Source organism: Balaenoptera ricei, chromosome 12 (assembly GCF_028023285.1).
Source record: "Balaenoptera ricei isolate mBalRic1 chromosome 12, mBalRic1.hap2, whole genome shotgun sequence".
NCBI lineage: Eukaryota > Metazoa > Chordata > Mammalia > Artiodactyla > Balaenopteridae > Balaenoptera > Balaenoptera ricei.
The window spans coordinates 39,236,674-39,258,952 of record NC_082650.1 but is presented as its reverse complement, the minus strand read 5'-3'; the positions used below and the strand labels follow the sequence as shown (position 1 = coordinate 39,258,952).

General features: G+C 37.6%; 1 protein-coding gene across 11 annotated transcripts in view; it reads right to left on the bottom strand.

Moving 5' to 3' along the window:
* Nucleotides 1–1,074: 1,074 nt before the first annotated feature.
* Nucleotides 1,075–22,279, bottom strand: part of TRDN (triadin) — a 377,672-nt gene continuing 356,467 nt past the window's right edge. For 8 of the 11 annotated variants that reach the window (XM_059941308.1, XM_059941304.1, XM_059941309.1 and 5 more), the window contains 4 exons: nucleotides 21,688–21,711; nucleotides 8,633–8,674; nucleotides 6,817–6,855; nucleotides 1,075–4,019 (listed from right to left, as the gene is read on the bottom strand). In XM_059941308.1, the coding sequence (XP_059797291.1) occupies nucleotides 3,880–4,019; nucleotides 6,817–6,855; nucleotides 8,633–8,674; nucleotides 21,688–21,711 (245 nt within the window). In that variant the 3' untranslated portion in view covers nucleotides 1,075–3,879. The remainder of the gene's footprint in view (nucleotides 4,020–6,816; nucleotides 6,856–8,632; nucleotides 8,675–21,687; nucleotides 21,712–22,279) is intronic. The other 3 variants (XM_059941303.1, XM_059941300.1, XM_059941298.1) reach the window with 3 other exon arrangements.

The window sequence follows — 22,279 nt, the reverse complement described above, 5'->3', positions numbered from 1 at the left end:
TATATGATTATTGAAGGGGAACAGGTACAGGGTAGCAGCAGTATTGGCCTGAAAGGAGCAGGGCAAAGAGTGTTGTCAGAAAGCCAGTTCCTGGAAAATTGTGCTGAGTTTCCACATCTTAATGAGTGTGTAAATTACATAGGAAGCTGATGATGGTGGAGACTTATATGGGGTCACACAGCGTGGGTTATATGCAGCGGATTAGAAAACAGAAGATTCCGGTTCTCAATCTAGTTCTGTTACTAGCTAGCAATCCCTTTGGCACGTCACCTAACATCTTTGAGATTCAGTTTCTTTATCTCTAAAGCAAAGGAATGAAACTCTTAAGGTCCTTTTAGGCTCTCACGTAGAAAAAAGCAAGTCTTTGCACACAGGATTACATTTCTAACACTGATTATAATTTAAAAATAAATTTTGAGACGCCGGATAAACTAGCCAAGATTTGTAACAGCACCCTAAGGACAAAGTTAAAGGCATTTGGGAGCTAGCAGACTAATGTTCTAGGCCTGGCTTTGACGCGGTTGGTGAGTGGGCAAATTTATGCATTTCTATAGGGATTAGGTTTGTTTTCTGTATTGCCAGTTGGGCTAGATTGTCTCTGAGTTTTCAATCAGCAATAATATTGGCTATTCTCTTTGATTTTTCCAGTAAAATAACTCAAAGAAATAATATGAGTCCCTCAATATACAGTTTTAGTTTCCACAATATTTCCATGAGGCGTTTTGACAGGGATGTACCAGAAGGAAACAATATACCAGCACTTTTCATGGGAATTATTTCTAAAAAGTCTTGCCCCATTATCAGGCTTTATGAAAACTAAACGTAAATTTAAAACCTTGGGTAGTTATTTATTTTCTATAGACCTTCATCTATTAATAAGAGGTAAAGTGTGGGGCAGAGTAAAGAGTTGGGATGGGTAGCTCATACCAATTAGACAAAATGAAGAACTAAAACAGTTATTAACTACTTACATATTCATGACCAATACGACATGAATTATGAGTGAACTACTAAAGACAATGACTTTTAACCAACCATTTATCTTTTCCTTTTAAAATGTAAAGCACAAACATGAAAGGGCTAGAAATACTTTATTTGATGGACTCGTACGAACAGATGAGAGTTTAGTTAGTATTTTTCATGTGCTATTATCATTGTAACTTTAAGCAGATAAACCTTAACAATTATTATTAATATCGTTAACATCATAAATCATTTGTCTAATTCTAATTACAAGAAATTGTCATATTTTATTTTTTTATCAAACAGTTTTCATAATGAGCGTGAAAGAAACAATAATATAATATAGAAAGGCACTCAGAGGGAAAAGTAGTGCCACGTCCAAAAGTATTATTTCAGAAAATTTTTTTTATGTCATATCCACATTAAGATATTTTGTCAGTCTCCACAGTACGTCTGTGAGGTATAAGGTTGTTTGTCCTGAAATCCCTATTTTACACACAGGGAAACAAGCGCAGTATGTTTAGCAAATTTCCCAAGGCCACATATTGTGTCAGGATAGCACTGGGAAAAGAATTTGTCTCTGATACTTTTCTTGTATAGTCCAGTGCCTAACACAGTGCCCTAGAAAGAGTAAATGCTCAATAGTCACTGAAGGAAAAGAATGAAACCATTCTTCTCTATGAAATTGAGAAAACTGTCATATTTGCTCTCTATTCCTTTAGTCATTAAATTGGACACGCTGGGGCAGCAGTTGAGCAATAAGCTTCATCCACTGTCCTTTCCACAAGTTTCCATTGTTACACGAAGAGGCTTTACAAGATGGTACCATCTGGTCAGTACGGAAGTTACACACTTCCAGGCACCTCCCCATAAGGAGTGTCATTAATCTTGGTTCATTGTACCATTGGCTTTTGTGGTGTAACTTAGGTCCATCAGCCTGTGGCCAAGATCAACTTTTCACAAAAGTCACTGAAAATTCATTATTAATAATTAACATGTTACTGATGCCCTACCCTAATGATATTCTAGTAAAACAGAGTTCTACATCTTGGACCTAAAGAACTTAGTTGCAGCCCTTGAAAATAAATGACTTGGCTAGTGTCGGCTCTGGCTACTTCAGACTTTGCTGAAGATAATTATAAAGCCAGAAAGAATAACTCAATTTATTTCCTGAGTTAATGTGTCATAAGTTGAATTGCAACTGTAAACATGATAAAGGTCACAGTGGCATGACTTCTACTTTTATTTATTTAATTATTTTGGCCACGCCACACAGCATGCGGGATCATAGTTCCCCGAGCAGGGATGGAACCCTTCCCCCCTGCAGTGGAAGTACACAGTCGTAACCGCTGGACCACCAGGGAATTCCCTGGCATGACTTTTAGAGTTGATAGAAAAATGTGGTAAAAAACACAAGTGTTTACATCACTGGGAGACAAAAGGATGGCAAAACTATAGTAGTTATTCCCAGTGATGCATCATCAAATAAGTTAAAGATGGTCATTCATTTCATTGACACTGGTAACCAATTACCTAAAAAATAAGTAAGACATCTCATGAAGCACTTACGGTTAAAACGTATTCCTTCACCTCTAATGACATTCATACTTTTCTGTTTTGAGAAATAAAACCTGTTTAACTCCATAGAATGATCCTATTAAAATGAAATGAAAATACTCTTGTATCTGTCACCCAAATTTAGTGATTGATCTAAAATTTCACCCAGGTGACACTTTCACTAGGGCACAGTCTGGAGAAATCTGACAATTCTACATCTCATTTGCTTATACTTAAACAAATGATTCACCAGACTTGCCTAATTGGATAGTGTGTTTCCACTGGAGTGAATGTCCTAATAGTAATTCAAGACAAATCTTAGAGATAAGATTCATCAAACATTTCTACTCCATCTTATCATGTCTAAAGGTCAGAGATATTCTGAGCTCTAAAAGAGCATCACAAGGAACTTAAAGCACTCTTTGGTGCAACTGTTACTCATTTTTAGAGCATAGTCACAACTAAAATAGAGACAGACAGAAATCAAATCAAACTATTAAACATCTAAAAAAAAAATGGTTCTGAAGAACCTAGGGGCAGGACAGGAATAAAGACGCAGACGTAGAGAATGGACTTGAGGACACGGGGAGGGGGAAGGGTAAGCTGGGACGAAGTAAGAGAGTGGCATGGACATATATACACTACCAAGTGTAAAATAGATAGCTAGTGGGAAGCAGCCGCATAGCACAGGGAGATCAGCTCAGTGCTTTGTGACCACCTAGAGGGGTGGGATAGGGAGGGTGGGAGGGAGACACAAGTGGGAGGAGATATGGGGATATAGGTATATGCATAGCTGATTCACTTTGTTATAAAGCAGAAACTAACACACCATTGTAAAGCAATTATACTCCAATAAAGATGTTAAAAAAAAACTATTAAACATCAGCTTACTGGGTAAATTGAGTTTAGATACCTACATGATGCAAAAGAGCAGCTTTTGTATAAGCTCCTATACCCTTTAAACTTAAAGCATAGTCCGTGTTTTCACTTAAAAGTAAATATCTAACTGAAGCCAGAAATTTCATTTTGTCATTGTATCAATTATGTTTAAAAGACCATTATTAAGTAAAATTTAACTTAATTTGTGAACAACCCTACAGTGAGTGGAAATGGAAAAATATAAGTACCCACACCCAGCAACAAACAAAAGACAGATTCTTGAGCGCCAGACCCTCCAACTTGTCTACTTATCATTCAATCCCTTTGCTCATTCTTTCTTTCTACACCAGGCAGAAGAGTAAAATATTTTCAAAGAAATTCCCCGGACTATATGATTTCAATTGCACGTGCCACTCTGGACAAACAGAAGATCCTATTTTCAAAGTCTTAAAGCACTTGTAAGGGCTGTGTATATGTGTCTTATTGTCTTTGTTGCTTCTCTCCTGGAGAACTTGGTTGGCCAGAGCTCTCTCCAGGGCGGTGTGCAGGAGTGACAGGAAACTGAAATCCATAGCCATTGTAGCCATCCAAGTAGACACACTGGAAGAAGCTGATGGGGCCTAAAGAATAGAGGATGATGATTTATTAAAACAAGCAGAATGTGATTAGGAACAGAGGTGAAACACTGTGAGGCAGTCTAATACAATACGTATGGACATGGGTTCTCCAGCCAGATAGCCTTGGCAACAACCAGCAAGTTCCTCACATGTAAAATCAAGACAACAACAAAAGACCTCACAGAAATATTGTGGAAATTAAATAAGTTCATATATGTGAACCACTTGAAATCCTTCCTGGCACATAATAAGCCATTATTAAAATGATAATAAAAAAAGCCTGGCATGGAAAGTCAAAGTGTTCAGTTTATAGGAATCTAGGATGTGCACAGTATTTGGAAAAACTGTTATGTAGTAACAGGTTTCAAAACATGAGCTTATCAATATGCAAAGTAACCAACTCGTGTGTGTGTGTGTGTGTGTGTGTGTGTGTGTGTGTGTGTGTGTTAATAACACCACAGAGAGCCTTGTGATTCTTAAAGTCTTGAGGTTTTCCACTTGCCCTTACTCTGGAGGCTAGCACTCTCCTGAGATGGCACAGTTACTCTTTAGGGCAGTGCCTCCAGGTAGCAGCTCTGTTGTCAGAGTAGAAAACAACACAGGAAAGGAGTTAAAGCCCAGCGAGGCAGTGTGCGCATTGGATACAGCATGAGCTCTGGGCCCAGTGAGCCGAGGCTCCCAGGTAGCAGTTTTGTTAAGAGATGGTGAGTTTAGCCCCTTCTCACCATGACGGACCCCTACTGACACTTCAGTGTGGTCCATCCTACCATTTGCATTCTGTCAACCAACCACAGACTTCTTGCAGATGGCCAGGAAAGAGAATGACAATTGCAGCTAGCAGTATGTGGGATATGGGGGTGAGGGGCGTGCTGGCCAAATCCATGTGAGCCTAAGGGCTTAGGAAGTAGAATAAAGCAAAGTGTGGGTAGAAAGAAGCCAAGGGAAGCAACAAGGGATTATTCTGATTTCATCATCCATGATGTCAACTGACTTTAATCATTGGGTTTTCAGTGATGAAAACAGTTTGGAGAAATCTTGAGTTTAGTTCTTCTCCTTTCCACTCTATCTCATCCAGAATTGTTTTCTATTTTGTTCTAGCCTCAGACAGAGGCAGGAACACAACCCCCCTCCCCCTTGGGTGTTGGACGGTTACACAGAAGGATGGCAGTAAACGGCAGCACCAGTACTAAAAGGGGAAGAGTCCATCAACAACAGGCTACTTTCCAGCTGACCCTTCTGATCTGTAGGCACTGTTCTGACATTTATTTTATTGATGTCAAATAGTTATTAGTGAAAATATCATCATAGCTGCCTATTCTAGATCTTATATAAAAGGCTCATGAATATCAAACTATAGAACTGCTTCATGGTAAGATGATAATAGAAAATATTGTTTTGCTACAGTAAATCCCCAAATGAACTTAAAGTAATTGATACCTTGGTACTTTTTTTTACTAAAATAATGGAATTATTTTATTTACTTACTTCTTTTTAATTAAACCTTTTATTTTGAGATCATTGTAGAGTCGCATACAGTTGTAAGAAATAATGCAGAGAGAGCCCACTTATCCTTCACCTAGTTTTCCCCAATGGTTAACATCTTTGCAAAACAATACTATAATATCCCAACCAGGAAACTGACATTAATATAATCCACCTATCTCATTATGTTTTAATATTTATTTATGAAATAAGAGATTTTGAGTGTTATGTGATAAAGCCACAATTTGTTATGAGTAGGTTAACAATTGGGAAAGCATTGCTATATAAATCAGACACATGCCCAGATTGACTTTATGGATTTTGCAACCATATCTGAAAGTATTAAAACTGCTTATTTCTTTATATTCCACACAACCTGATTATATGAAGGGTTATAATGAGTATCTCTCTTATCTGTTGCAGAAGCCCCAGAATCTAAACGGTGCATAGAACATAGTAGGCACTTAATATTTGTTCAATAATTCAAGTATTAATACAGGAGGCATTTTCTATTATAGAGGGCATTTTTGTAATTTCCTTCAGAAATACATCTAAGAAACATTGTAAAGCCCAGAGAACATTATTGACATCATTTCCTCAGATAAATGTCTATTCTTTACTTTAAAAGCATTATGTGAAGCAAACTTAGGTTACACCTATTTTAAAAATTGCTTCCTTTAGTCTGTCCAGCAATGACTTTTATGCATATGTGAATTCAAGATGTATTGCTTTACCATCTGAAGAAAAATATCTAATTTAGAAGTACTGAAATAATGAGAATCTTGGACATTGAATTTTGTAACTGCATATGAATATTGATTGCATTCTAAAATCAACGATCCCAAAGACTGAATATTAAGAGCCTGCCACATATCGAGAACAATCCAAAAGAACTTTCATTCTTAGAATGAGTTTCTAAGCAATTGAATTGCTGAGACCTATTTCTACATTTTTTTCTTTTTGATGTAAAAAATTTCAGCATATCACTTCAGCTGTCTTTTTATAAAGTAGACAGTAGCACACATTTAAGCACAGATTCGGTTGGAGTGCTCAGGATCAGAGCTGTGTAGAATGGTTTGCAATAAGTGCCACTTCCATCATTACTTTGTAATTCCTCCAAATATGTGCCACTTGCCTGACGCAAAAAATGCAGAACTTCTCTTTGAAATATAAGAGACCTACTTTAATGTTATTCTTCACATCTGTGCTAAAAATCTTTTTCTTCTAATACTGGTCTTCTTAAGGGAGTCTAAAGTTTCAATTTATATATACCATCTACAGAATGCCTCAGTAGTTTTAATCTTTTTAAAAAACTTACTTTTTTGCTTCTTTGTGGAAGGCACATCTTCAGCTTCTTCTAGTAGATAACAAAAATATGAAAGTAAATAACTTGTACATTCACAGCTATTATACAGATATGTAGGGAACTGAAAAATGTCTAAAAAATGCACAGTATGAAAGAAACAGGAGCTACTTGCCCTCCTTAGAATACACTCTAGGTTCTTATTCAGATTCTGTTCAGCCTTTAACTACAAAATTTAGTAAGTAAGAGCCAGGAATAGAAGAGGTGGCAATGAAAGAAAAGAATGGGAAATGTTACAGGCAATTGTTCAGATAGAAACTGGTCCTGATGTTAATGGAGGGCTAGCTGACACCCATTCCTTTCTCAGAAGAGGTCTTTGATGCTCAGAGTTATAATATGGTAAGGATGGAATCTGGCTATGAAACAAATAGTTTAGTCAAAATAATTTTAAATTTGTGAAAGACGTTAAGTTTTAATGATCATCCTTGTCCTGAAAGAATAGCAGCAGGCTAGTATTCTGTATCCTTTCCTTTTCTCATGTGATTCAAGGACTCTTTTGCTTGAGTGATAAGTACCATGTGTATATCTAACAAAGGATAATTTGCCACTATCCATTTGAACCCCGTTTCCCAGGTTAGAAGTTCTTAACTGGTGTTCACAGATAAACTTTTGCGAGTTTCCTGTAAAACTCTGAAATGTTAAGATATGAGTGTGTGTGTGTTTCATCTAAAGTGGGTTTTAGATTTCATCAAATTCTAAATGAGTTCAAAAAACTTCCTTCTCAAAGTGTGATCCATGTACCAGTAGTTTCAGCATCACTTGGGAAACTGATATAAACACAGTTCTTGGTCCCCAACCTCAACTTATTTCATTTTAACAAGATTTCCAAATGATTTGTGTATAAAATTGTTTGAGAAGCTATGGTCTAGAAATAAAAAAATATATATTAAAAGTTATAGTTCTTAATAATTCAATTTTTAAAAAAATCTAAAAATTTTAGTATTCAAAAATATTTTAAGACGAGTGTAAATCATTTCATAAGAATCAGAAAACTATTCTCTTGTGTCTTTTCTCAAAGTGCTATTTTCCACACTGTTAATTAATTCCAGACACTGCCACAAAACTTATATTTTGATGACAAGAACACCTCTTAGGCAAACTCTTATTGTCCACAAGCAAGTCTGGAAGTAGAACAGTAAATATCTATCATATAACCAGCCAAACTAGGAAGCCAGGAAACCCTTCAGGAAAAAAATGCATTAAATTAAATTAGTTGAAAACCTTACAATACAGATGAGGAAATTTAGTCCTGGAAATACTCGCCTAAGGTCATGTATCTGGTTGTAGCAAATTTTTCTGAGGTTTGAGATCTGTCTTCCTCCCTCCCTTCCTTCCTGCCTTCCTTCCTTCCTTCCTTCCATCTTTCCTCTATGCTATTGTTGCTAGTATAGGCAAGTTATCTTAATTTTTCTTAATAAACACATCAATCTCATATTTGAACATTTATGTGAACTTCCTGCTGTCAAATAACATCTCCCCAATCCTTGGTGAAATGATAATTTTGAAATATTGCTCTTGTAAGCAGATTGGCCAACAAATTATTCAATAATTACTTGTAAATAAATCAGTGTCCAGTTAGCCTTCAATATATGGAGATATATATATGTTTTCCAAATAACGTACAAAAACTGTTTGTTTACAAATAAGTCTACCTCTAAACATTGCTTAGGTAAAGCTGAAAACCAGATAAAGAATAGTTAAATAAAACAGACAGAAAAAATATTACAGACTTAAGAGAAAACTCATAGTGAACTGAAGATAACAATCTTACCTTTAGCTTTCGTTGAAGCTGGTACATCTTCAGAATCTTTTCCTAGAGAGTAAAGAAAGACATATCAATTCATGATCTATTTCTCAGATTTCCCAAAGAGGAAATATTGTGTTTAAAGATTTTGAAGAGATAGAGGGTCTCAAGCTATAAACTCAGCATGAAGTGCCTCTACGAATAACAACTTTCTGACAAATAAGGCAACTTCTCTGACTTGGGCAGAGGGTGGGGAGGAAATAGATGCTGCGCCAGGAGTGTGGTCAGCAGGCCGGCGAAGTCTGGCTAGGGCAAGGAGAGCTTGCAGTGACCCTCCCAAACATGCTTGTCCTCCTCTGACTCCTAAAACTGCTTCCCCAAACCACAATCACTTTTGGAATTTTGGGAATTTGAGGTAAATAAATTCATACACATATGGCAGATCAAGAGGAAAATCTCCACCCACGTATTTTATTAGCTGACTGACTTCTGACAATCGTAAAGGCAATGAAAAGGCATTAAAAGCTAACAAAACTCAAATATATAAATGATGACTCTTCAGGTGCATTAGGTATATCGCTTGGTCTTTTGTGCAGTCTACTTAAAAGGTACATAGTGGAATAATGCGGGAGTAATTTTAAGTCGGAGATCATTCTAATACAGCATAATAAAATGATCTTTAAATTTTTATATCAATTTTGTAGCACTTGTCATGATTGGAAAGAGGGTCATTTTTGTATTGTTTATTCAGATTTTGCATACCAGCTGTCCACAAATACAAAAGGGATAAAATAGGTTAGTATGCAAATTTTCTCTAATAGGGAAGAAATGTGACCTTCAGGAAGAGATGTTACTATGTAAAAGAACAAAATGGGAAAAAGAAACAAAGTTGCTAGCATTTTTTATGGTGAATTATTAAAGTTTCAACCTGATTAGTTTTTAAAATATTTAAATACAGGCTTAACTCAATTAAATACTGAATTAAGTGATCTAAAACTGTCCTATCAACAATTATAAATCAGGGAATGATTAAGTGATATTTTTAAGTAAAATAATACTTATTTTTTAAAAGATATCAGTTCTTAGATGAATCAAATAGTAACTATATTTAATTGTATAGTCAAAATCTGCTAATTTCTATGAAGGATGTTTACAAAATTAAAATGTTACAAGGTCCTTGTACAAGAAATATATATTTTACTTTTGTAAGTAATAGCACACTTAAAATTAAGGCACCTATTCTCTGGATCTATTTGTTACTCCTGGGGAAATAAATATGGATAGAATAACAACCTTAGCTTCCTCTCTCTAGCAAAATCAGTATTCTGAACCAGAGTAAACTAGCTACAGGTGATAAAATCTGGCAAGAACAGAGTCACATGTCAATCACTCAGGCTAACCAGAAGGAGAACAGAGGCACAAGGTAAACTGTAAGCCTAGGGCAGTTGCCATAGAGATGCAATCCCTGTGTAAGCAACTTAACAGTAACAGGAATTTACTGACCTAGGAATACTTCATGAGATTGTCACCACTCAGAATACAAAAAAAGGAGAAAAGCACTAAATATGTTTACTCTTGTAACTTGTGCCTTGATTGGGCAAGTGGTGGTTTGGACAAAATACTTGACTCTGAATGGATACAGTCATTATTATACAATAAGTATCAAAATGTGCCAGGGGAATTTTGAGTGACTTGCTTTTTGGGGAGGGGTAGTTAGAAAAACTATGAAGGAAGACTAGATACAGCAAAGAACAGAGGATATTTGAGGAGCACAGTAAACGCTGAGGAGCGTAGGAGAACCACATCTGGAAAGGTTGGATAGGATTGTCATGTGCAAGGTGTTTATAGATCAGGCTGAGTTGTCTCTATTTAATGTCACGGCAAATGAAAGTTGTTCAAGAGAGAAATAATATTTTAGATGTACTTAGTAAAAATAAGACTAGAACATAAGAGAATGGATTCAGAGAAAGAAATTGGGAATGCATTTTAATAGTCAACCTAGAAACCATGATTTCTGCAACTAGGAGTCACTGAAGGAGTTGAGAGTAAATGAGGCTTTCTATACAGAGTTAAATAGAATTGGGTATGTGTGAGTGAAAGAGATGAATACACTAAGGGATAGCACCATCCACTATTTGAGTTTGGAGGAAGGTAGTGGAGCCATTCCCAGCAAGGAGAGAAACCTAAGAGGCACTTATTAGCTGGGGATCATGAAAAGTTTTGTTTTCTTTGAGTTCAGTTGTGGTGTTGGCCAGTCATGAAATTGCAAATGTCTAGAAAGAAGCAAGACAGAGAAGGCAAGATGTCTGGGAAAGTTTAGAATTGATATGTATTGAGTTAATGGACAAAACCGGGAGAGTTGAGGCATCACTTTCTTTTTTTTGTTTGTTTTTTGGCTGCGTTGAGTCTTCGTTGCTGCGCACGGGCTTTCTCTAGTTGCGGTGAGCAGGGGCTAGTCTTTGTTGTGGTGCGCAGGCTTCTCATTGCGGTGGCTTCTCTTGTTGCGGAGCACAGGCTCTAGGCGTGCGGGCATCAGTAGTTGTGGCTCGCGGGCTCTAGAGAGCAGGCTCAGTAGTTGTGGTGCACAGGCTTAGCTGCTTGTGGCATGTGGGATCTTCCCAGGCTCGAACCCGTGTCCCCTGCATTGGCAGGTGGATTCTTAACCACTGCACCACCAGGGAAGTCCTGAGACATCATTTTTAATGATGGCAATAATAGTTAATATTTCCTAACACTTCCCACATGCTGGGTCCTATTAAGTAATTTCACATGTATAGCACATTCAATCCCTACAACACCTCTCTGAGGTAGGTGCTCTTATTTTAAATCTCCTGTATAGATAGAGCAGAGAGGGGTTAAGTGCTGCCCAAGGTCATAAAATGAGTGAGTGGCAGGGCTAGAGCATGAATCCCAACTTGCCTGAGTCAGATCCACTTGAATGAGGAGTTACATTTATGTCACAAAGAGAGCACCTATAATGTGCCATCAGTTGTACTAAGCACAAATAGTAACACATTTCACCTGCTCAGCAAATCTGTGAGGAGGGTACTATTATTATTCCCATTTTACAGAAGGGATAATTGAAGGATAGAAAGTCAAGGTCCCAGAGCTAGTAAGTGGGGAAATCAGGATTCAGACTCAAGCATTTGGGTTCCAGAGACTGTGTTGTTAACCACTATGCCATTCTACCTTTTGAGAATGGCCTTCTAAACTCAGTACTCTCTGATTCCAGAACCTATGCATTATATTGCTCAACAAGTATCTGCTGGCATGCTCAGACAGAGTCAAAGTTACACATGAGCCATGCACTTGTGCAGAGCAGAGATGTTCCTCTAAGCGTGGCCCTCTGCTCTTCCAACAATCTGTTTTCCTTAAGTGTGGAAGAATAGAAGAGTTACCTAGTTGCCTTTGGAAATGGTAATGACAATGAAGAGGAAAGTATAATATCTGTTCTGTTTGCCTAGCCACTATAAGTAATGTAGGCAATCATATTCCAAATAATGAAGAATAAAAATGTATTATCTTGAGTTTCAAATTGTAGACTCCATCCTATACTTACATAGAAACTTAGATTCCAAAGGAACCATAAATATTAGGAAATCCAACCGTCCGTCTAAAGCAGATGTGTCCACTGTAGCAGAGTCATTGAACAAATAGGAATTCTTGTCTGTGCGGCTACGATTTTTGATCTTTTGAACATGTTGATGTTACGGGCTGGCATTTGTATAACTCTTTATACTCACTGAATTGGAGCTATAGACACAAGGGTTTTTAAGAGCTATTAGTTTGGGGAGACCTTCAAGATGGCTGTGGAGTAAGACATGGAGATCACCTTCCTCCCCACAAATACATCAGAAATACATCTACATGTGGAACAACTCCTACAGAACACCTACTGAACGCTGGCAGAAGACCTCAGACCTCCCAAAAGACAAGAAACTCCCCACATACCTGGGTAGGGCAAAAGAAAAAAAAAAACAGAGACAAAAGAATAGGGACGGGACCTGCACCACTGGGAGGGAGCTGTGAAGGAGGAAAGGTTTCCACACACTAGGAAGCCCCTTCGCGGGCAGAGACTGCGGGTGGCAGAGGGGGGAGCTTCGGAGCCACGGAGGAGAGCACAGCAACAGGGGTGCGGAGGGCAAAGCAGAGAGATTCCTGCACAGAGGATCGGTGCCGAGCAGCACTCACCAGCCCAAGAGGCTTGTCTGCTCACCTGCCGGGGCGGGCGGGGGCTGGGAGCTGAGGCTCGGGCTTCAGAGGTCAGATCCCAGGGAGAGGACTGGGGTTGGCTACGTGAACACAGCCTGAAGGGGGCTAGTGCGCCACAGCTAGCCGGGAAGGAGTCTGGGAAAAAGTCTGGAGCTGCCGAAGAGGCAAGAGACCATTGCTTCGGGGTGCGCAAGGATAGGGGATTCAGAGCACCGCCTGAATGAGCTCCAGAGACGGGCGCGAGCCGCGGTTATCAGCGCGGACCCCAGAGGCGGGCATGAGACGCTAAGGCTGCTGCTGCCACCAAGAAGCCTGTGTGTGAGCACAGGTCACTCTCCACACCGCCCCTCCCGGGAGCCTGTGCAGCCCGCCACTGCCAGGCTCCCATGATCCAGGGACAACTTCCCCGGGAGAACGCACGGCGCGCCTCAGGCTGGTGCAACGTCACGCTGGCCTCTGCCGCCGAAGACTTGCCGTGTATTCTGTACCCCTCCCTCCCCCCAGCCTGAGTGAGCCAGAGCCCCCGAATCAGCTGCTCCTTTAACCCCGTCCTGTCTGAGCGAAGAACAGATGCCCTCAGGAGACCTACATGCAGAGGCGGGGCCAAATCCAAAGCTGAACCCCAGGAGCTGTGTGAACAAAGAAGAGAAAGGGAAATCTCTCCCAGCTGCCTCAGGAGCAGCGGATTAAATCTCCACAATCAAATTGATGTACCCTGCATCTCTGGAATACCTGAATAGACAACGAATCATCCCAAAATTGAGGCGGTGGAATTTGGGAGCAACTGTAGATGCATGTGTGTGCTTCCTTGTGTGAGTCTGTCTGTATAGCTTTGCTTTTACCATTTGTCCTAGGGTTCTGTCTGTCTGTCTGTATGTTTTTGTTTTTGATTTTTCTTTAGTATAGCTTTTACCACATGTTATCATTGGTGGATTTGTTTTTTGGTTTGGTAGCTCTCTTCTTTCTTTCTTTTTTATTTATTCTTTTTAAATTTTTATTTTTAACATTCTTAAAAAATAACTTTATTATTTATTTTTCTTTCTTTCTTTCTTTCTTTCTTTCTTTTTTCCTCCCTTTTTTCTGAGCTATGGGGCTAACAGGGTCTTGGAGCTCCAGCCGGGTGTCAGGCCTGTGCCTCTGAGGTGGAACAGCCGAGTTCAGGACATTGGTCCACCAGTCACCTCCCAGCTCCATGTAATATCAAACAGTGAAAGCTCTCCCAGAGATCTCCATCTCAACGCTAAGACCCAGCTCCACTCAATGACCAGCAAGCTCCAGTGCGGGACACGCTATGCCAAACAACTAGCAAGACAGGAACACAACGCCACTCATTAGCAGAGAGGTTGCCTAAAATCATAATAAGGTCACAAACACCCCAAAACACACCACCTGATGTGGTCCTGCCCACAAGAAAGACAAGATCCAGCCTTATCCACCAGAACACAGGCACTAGTCCCCTCCACCAGGAAGCCTACACAACCCACTGAACCAACCTTAGCCACTGGGGGCAGATAACAAAAACAATGGGAACTACAAACCTGCAGCCTGTGAAAAGGAAACCTCAAACACAGTAAGTTACGCAAAATGAGAAGACAGAGAAACACACAGCAGATGAAGGAGCAACGTAAAATCCCACCAGACCAAACAAATGAAGAGGAAATAAGCAGTCTACCTGAAAAAGAATTCAGAGTAATGATAGTAAAGATGATACAAAATCTTGGAAAAAGAATGGAGAAAATACAAGAAACTTTTAACAAGGATCTAGAAGAACTAAAGAGCAAACAAACAATGATGAACAACACAATAAATAAAATTAAAAATTCTCTAGAAAGAATCAATAGCAGAATAACTGACACAGAAGAACGGATAAGTGACCTGGAAGATAAAATAGTGGAAATAACTACTGCAGAGCAGAATAAAGAAAAAAGAATGAAAAGAATTGAGGACAGTCTCAGAGACCTCTGGGACAACATTAAATGCACCAATATTCGAAATATAGGGGTCCCAGAAGAAGAAGAGTAAAAGAAAGGGACTGAGAAAATATTTGAAGAGATTATAGTTGAAAACTTCCCTAATATGGGAAAGGAAAGAGTCAGTCAAGTCCAGGAAACGCAGAGAGTCCCACACAGGAAAAATTCAGGGAGAAACACGCCAAGACACATATTAATCAAACTATCAAAAATTAAATACAAAGAAAAAATATTAAAAGCAGCAAGGGAAAAACAACAAATAACACACAAGGGAATCCTCATAAGGTTAACAGCTGATCTTTCAGCAGAAACCCTGCAAGCCAGAAGGGAGTGGCAGGACATATTTAAAGTGATGAAGGAGAAAAACCTACAACCAAGATTACTCTACCCAGCAAGGATCTCATTCAGATTTGATGGAGAAATTAAAACCTTTGCAGACAAGCAAAAGCTAAGAGAATTCAGCACCACAAAACCAGGTTTATAACAAATGCTAAAGGAACTTATCTAGGCAGGAAACACAAGAGAAGGAAAAGGCCTACAATAACAAACCCAAAACAATTAAGAAAATGGTAATAGGAACATACATATTGATAACTACCTTAAATGTAAATGGATTAAATGCTCCAAGCAAAAGACATAGACTGGCTGAATGGATACAAAAACAAGACCTGTATATATGCTGTCTACAAGACACCCACTTCAGACCTAGGGACACATACACACTGAAAGTGAGGGGATGGAAAAAGATATTCCATGCAAATGGAAATCAAAAGAAAGCTGGAGTAGCAATTCTCATATCAGACAAAATAGACTAAAAAACAGACTATTACAAGAGACAAAGAGGGACACTATATAATGATCAAGGGATCAATCTAAGAAGAAGATTTAACAATTGTAAATATTTATGCACCTCACATAGGAGCACCTCAATACATAAGGCAAATGCTAACAGCCATAAAAGGGGAAATCGACAGTAATACAATCATAGTAGGGGAGTTTAACACCTCACTTTCACCAATGGACAGATCATCCAAAATGAAAATAAATAAGGAAACACAAGTTTTAAATGATACATTAAACAAGATGGACTTAATTGATATTTATAGGACATTCCATCCAAAAACAACAGAATACACTTTCTTCTCAAGTGTTCATGAAACATTCTCCAGGATAGATCATATCTTGGGTCACAAATCGAGCCTTGGTAAATTTAAGAAAATTGAAATCATATCAAGTATCTTTTCTGACCACAATGCTATGAGACTACATATCAATTACAAGAAAAAATCTGTAAAAATCACAAACACACAGAGGCTAAACAATACACGACTAAATAACCAAGAGATCACTGAAGAAATCAAAGGGGAAATAAAAAAATACCTAGAGACAAATGACAATGAAAACACGACAACCCAAAACCTATGGGATGCAGCAAAAGCAGTTCTAAGAGGGAAGTTTATAGTAATACAATCCTACCTCGAGAAACAAGAAACATCACAAATAAACAACCTAACCTTACACCTAAAGCAATTAGAGAAAGAAGAACAAAAAAACCCCAAAGTTAGCAGAAGGAAAAAAATCATAAAGATCAGATCAGAAATAAATTAAAAAGAAATGAAGGAAACTATAGCAAAGATCAATAAAACTAAAAGCTGGTTCTTTGAGAAGATAAACAAAATTGATAAACCATTAGCCAGACTCATCATGAAAAAAAGGGAGAAGAGTCAAATCAATAGAATTAGAAATGAAAAAGGAGAAGTAACAACTGACACTGCAGAAATACAAAGGATCTTGAGAGATTACTACAAGCAACTCTATGCTAATAAAAAGGACAACCTGGAAGAAATGGACAAATTCTTAGAAATGCACAACCTTCCAAGACTGAACCAGGAAGAAATAGAAAATATGAACAGACCAATCACAAGCACTGAAATTGAAACTGTGATTTAAAATCTTCCAACAAACAAAAGCCCAGGACCAGATGGCTTCACAGGCGAATTCCAGCAAACATTTAGAGAAGAGCTAACACCTATCCTTCTCAAACTCTTCCAAAATATAGCAGAGGTAGGAATACTCCCAAACTCATTCTACAAGGCCACCATCACCCTGATACCAAAACCAGACAAAGATGTCACAAAGAAAGAAAACTACAGGCCAATATCACTGATGAACATAGATGCAAAAATCCTCAACAAAATACTAGCAAACAGAATCCAACAGCACATTAAAAGGATCATACACCATGATCAAGTGGGGTTTATCCCAGGAATGCAAGGATTCTTCAATATATGCAAATCAATCAATGTGATACACCATATTAACAAATTGAAGGAGAAAAACCATATGATCATCTCAATAGCTGCAGAGAAAGCTTTCGACAAACTTCAACACCCATTTATGATAAAAACCCTCCAGAAAGTAGGCACAGAGGGAACTTTCCTCAACATAATAAAGGCCATATAGGACAAACCCACAGCCAACATTGTCCTCAATGGTGAAAAACTGAAACCTTTTCCACTAACATCAGGAACAAGACAAGGTTGCCCACTCTCACCACTATTATTCAACAAAGTTTTGGAAGTTTTAGCCACAGCCATCAGAGAAGAAAAAGAAATAAAAGGAATCCAAATCGGAAAAGAAGAAGTAAAGCTGTCACTGCAGATGACATGATACTCTACATAGCGAATCCTAAAGATGCTACCAGAAAAGTACTAGAGCTAATCAATGAATTTGGTAAAGTAGCAGGATACAAAATTAATGCACAGAAATCTCTGGCATTCCTATACAATAATGATGAAAAATCTGAAAGTGAGATTAAGAAAACACTCCCATTTACCATTGCAACAAAAAGAATAAAATATCTAGGAATAAACCCACCTAAGGAGACAAAAGACCTGTATGCAGAAAATTATAAGACACTGATGAAAGAAATTAAAGATGATACAAATAGATGGAGAGATATACCATGTTCTTGGATTGGTAGAATCAACATTGTGAAAATGACTCTACTACCCAAAGCAATCTACAGATTCAATGCAATCCTTATCAAACTACCACTGGCATTTTTCACAGAACTAGAACAAAAAAATTCACAATTTGTATGGAGACACAAAAGACCCCGAATAGCCAAAGCAATCTTGAGGAAGAAAAACAGAGCTGGAGGAATCAGGCTCCCTGACTTCAGAGTATACTACAAAGCTACAGTAATCAAGAGAGCATGGTACTGGCACAAAAACAGAAATATAGATCAATGGAACAGGATAGAAAGCCCAGAGATAAACCCACGCACATATGGTCACCTCATCTTTGATAAAGGAGGCAAGCATATACAGTGGAGAAAAGACAGCCTCTTCAATAAGTGGTGCTGGGAAAACTGGACAGCTACATGTAAAAGAATGAAATTAGAACACTCCCTAACACCATACACAAAAATAAACTCACAATGGATTAAAGACCTAAGTGTAAGGCCAGACACTCTAAAACTCTTAGAGGAAAACATAGGCAGAACACTCTTTGACATAAATCACAGCAAGATCCTTTTTGACCCACCCACTAGAGAAATGGAAATAAAAAGAAAAATAAACAAATGGGACCTAATGAAACTTAAAAGCTTTTGCACAGCAAAGGAAACCATAAACAAGATGAAAAGACAACCCTCAGAATGGGAGAAAATATTTGCAAATGAAGCAACTGACAAAGGATTAATCTCCAAAATTTACAAGCAGCTCATGAAGCTCAATATCAATAAAACAAACAACCCAATCCAAAAATGGGCAGAACACCTAAACAGGCATTTCTCCAAAGAAGATATACAGTTTGCCAACAAACACATGAAAGAATGCTCAACATCATTAATCATTAGAGAAATGCAAATCAAAACTACCTCACAAAGGTCAGAATGGCCATCATCAAAAAGTCTACAAATAATAAATGATGGAAAGGGTGTGCAGAAAAGGGAACCCTCCTACACTGTTGGTGGGAATGTAAATTGATACCGCCACTATGGAGAACAGTATGGAGGTTCCTTAAAAAACTAAAAATAGAGCTACCCTATGATCCTGCAATCCCACTCTTTGTCATATATCCGGAGAAAAACATAATTCAAAAAGACACATGCACTCTAATGTTCATAGCAGCACTATTTATAATAGGCAAGACATGAAAAAACCTAAGGGTCCATCGACAGATAAATGGATAAAGAAGATGTGGTATACATATACAATGGAATATTACTCAACCATAAAAAAGAATGAAATAATGCCATCTGCAGCAACATGGATGAACCTAGAGATTATCATACTAAGTAAAGTAAGCCAGACAGAGAAAGACAAATATCATATGATATTGCTTATATGTGGAATCTAAAAAAAGGATACAAATTAACTTATTTACAAAACAGAAATAGACTCACAGACATAGAAAACAAACTTATGGTTATCAAAGGGGAAAGAGAGAGGAGGAATAAATTAGGAGTTTGGGATTAAAATATACACACTACTATATATAAAATAGATAACCAACAAGGAACTACTGTATAGCACAGGGAACTCTACTCAATATTTTGAAATAATGTATAATGGAAGAGAATGTTAAAAAAAAGTATATATATATATGTTAAAGCGAATCACTTTACTGTACACCTGAAACTAACACAACATTGTTAATCAACTATATTTCAAGAAAGATTTTTTAAAAACACAAGCCCTCAACTCCAGCCAACTCTTCCTTTGATTGCCTCTATACACAATGCTTGTTTGCCCACTGTGAAATAATAGAAAAATATATATATTAGTCTTTGCTCCTAGTTCCTGGTATGAAGCTCATAAATCCCTTGGAATTTCCTGGGTGACAGGAGAGTCTTTCGTTCTAATTTGGCAATGCTTGGTGGGCCTCTAGATAGGGGTTTGTCATCAGAAAGACCAAGCCAGATTAGAAATGTGGCACTTTCAGCCCCACACCCCACCCTCCAGGAAGGGTAGAGTGCTAGAGATTGAGTTAAGGATCCATCATGCCTATGTGATGAAGCCTCCATAAAAGTCCTAGAAGTATGAGGTTCAAGAATCTTCTGAGTTGCTGAAGACATCTGCATGCCAGAAGGATGGTGCACCCCAACTCCATAGGGACTGAAGCTCCTGTGCTCGGACCCTTCCAGGTCTCATCCTGTGTATCTCTTCATCAGGCTGTTCATGTGTATCCTTTATCATATCTTTTATTATATAATAAACTGGTAAACCTAAGTAAGCGTTCCCCTGAGTTCTGTGATCTGTTCTACCAAATAATTTAATACAAGGGAGGGATGTCATGGGAGAGTCTAATTTGTAGCCAAGTAGGACAGAAGTTGTGGATAACCAGGGGACCTACTATTTTTGACTGGCATCTGAATTTGAGGAGTAGTCTCATGGGACTGAGTCCTTAACCTATGATATGCTAACTCCAGTTAGTATCAGAAATGAATTGAATTGTAGGACATCTGGCTGGTGTCACAGAGAATCACTTGGTGTGAAAACAATCCTACTTGCATGGTGTCAGAAGTGTTAGGAGTATGGTAGTAGCGTGAGAGTAATGGAGAAACACACAGGAGAAGTGAGTTTCTTTACGCCCTCTTTTTCCAATTATCCAATCCTAACCATTTTTAAATACAAATCCTGGAGTTACCTCCTATATGAAGTCTGTCCTGACTACCTTTGGCTGTAGGGGAAGGGTATGGAGTGGGATAGTTTCAGAGGGCTTTCCTGAGCATGAAATATAAGATTTTCCCTTGAATCTGTGAGACAATTCTGTACCCTTATAATTATTTTCCTTTTTTTAAATGCCTGAAGCAAGTCTATGTGGGGCTCTATTACTTGCAGTCAAAGAACTTTGAATGAGATATATGGCAAGTACCACCTTTACCAATTGTCTTGTATTGTCCTCAGTACTCACTAAATGTTGAACACAGCAGAAGCACTCAAGAAACACTGAGATCTGCTCTGCCCAATGCCGTAGCCACTGATCACCTGGCCTATAGGGAATTGACATGTGACTAGTACAAATTGAAATGTGACTTAAGTGTAAAATACACACACAATTTCAAAGGCTCAATAAAAATTATGTAAATTATCAATATACTTCTATATTGATTACACATTGAAATAATATTTGTATATAGAGTTAAATAAAATTATTAAAATTGTTTTCGCCTGTTTCTTTTTACCCTTTAAATGTGTCTACTTGAAAATTTAAAACTATACATGTGGCTCACATGACGTTACATTATATAGCACTGATTTAAAATGATTTGTCTTCTTAAATCCAGAAACATGGGAAGGAAATTTGCTATTTCCCAGAATTTTAGAATTTATAGGGAAATTTATAGTTGTATCCTGTATAATTTGAGCTATCCATACCCAGGTTGTGGCATTTCAGAGAGTATTTTCTGAGAGTTTGGTCTCTTTAAGTTATATACAAGATTAGATCCATTCCTTACTATGTATTCTCCTCAGATATATAATTATAATTAAGTTAATGAGCATTAGAAAACAACAGCAAAGGAAACATTATTGCTCAACCATATGTTCTCTGTAGCAAATTTTTAGTGATTGAGGGTTTAAGGCAGAAGCAGGATTATTTATTCCATTCTACCTCAATCACTGAAAAGACTGATGTATTGAATGCAAGTCACTTTAATCTTCAGGTTCAAGAACATGTATTTCTGCTACAAGTTATCATTTCAAATAACGTAGTTTAGTTTTTTTACTTTCAACATAAATAAGATGAAAAGTTATCAAATTCCTGTCAGAGGGTTTAGTATGAAATGACTCAATCTCTGAACACATTAAAAAATAAATATTTCATGAATTTCAGCCTGAAATTCATACTGTGTGCCAAAGAGAATTTATCATCAATACAAGCAGTACTTACTTGATACTCTTGCAGGTTTTTCTGCTAAAAATAAAGAAAAAAAGTCTTGCTTAACTCAGGTAAAAGGCAAAGAAATTATACATCAATAGGCTATATAAATGTATCTAATATCTTTTGACTTTCTTCCTTATTGTTCAGGAGTTGGTGAAGAAATGTAGCTCTCTATTGCCTGATAACATGGATCTTTGAATAACTTAATTGCTTTTATGTGAGACATCAAAAAAGCTATTAATCATTGCAGGTTTCACAACATATTTATGCTTTTTAAACACTCATTAAAATCAGCAGGATCTTTGTTAAATTGCTTTGGTTTAACTATAATTATACCTAACTCCAGTGAAATTGCTTTGTATGATGTAATTAATCTAAATATTTGCTTTACGGTTTCCAAATTCCATAAAATATATTATTGAGAATTATTTTCCTTTCACAGATGAATAAAGACAAATAACTACCTATTAAACTATAAAATATAAATCTTAAAAAGCAACATGCAAAATCAGCTTAATTTTTCATAATCATTTATTTATTAGTTTCAATGAGGGATTATAATTCTTCAGATATGTTTTTCCATTAAACTGTATGAATGTAG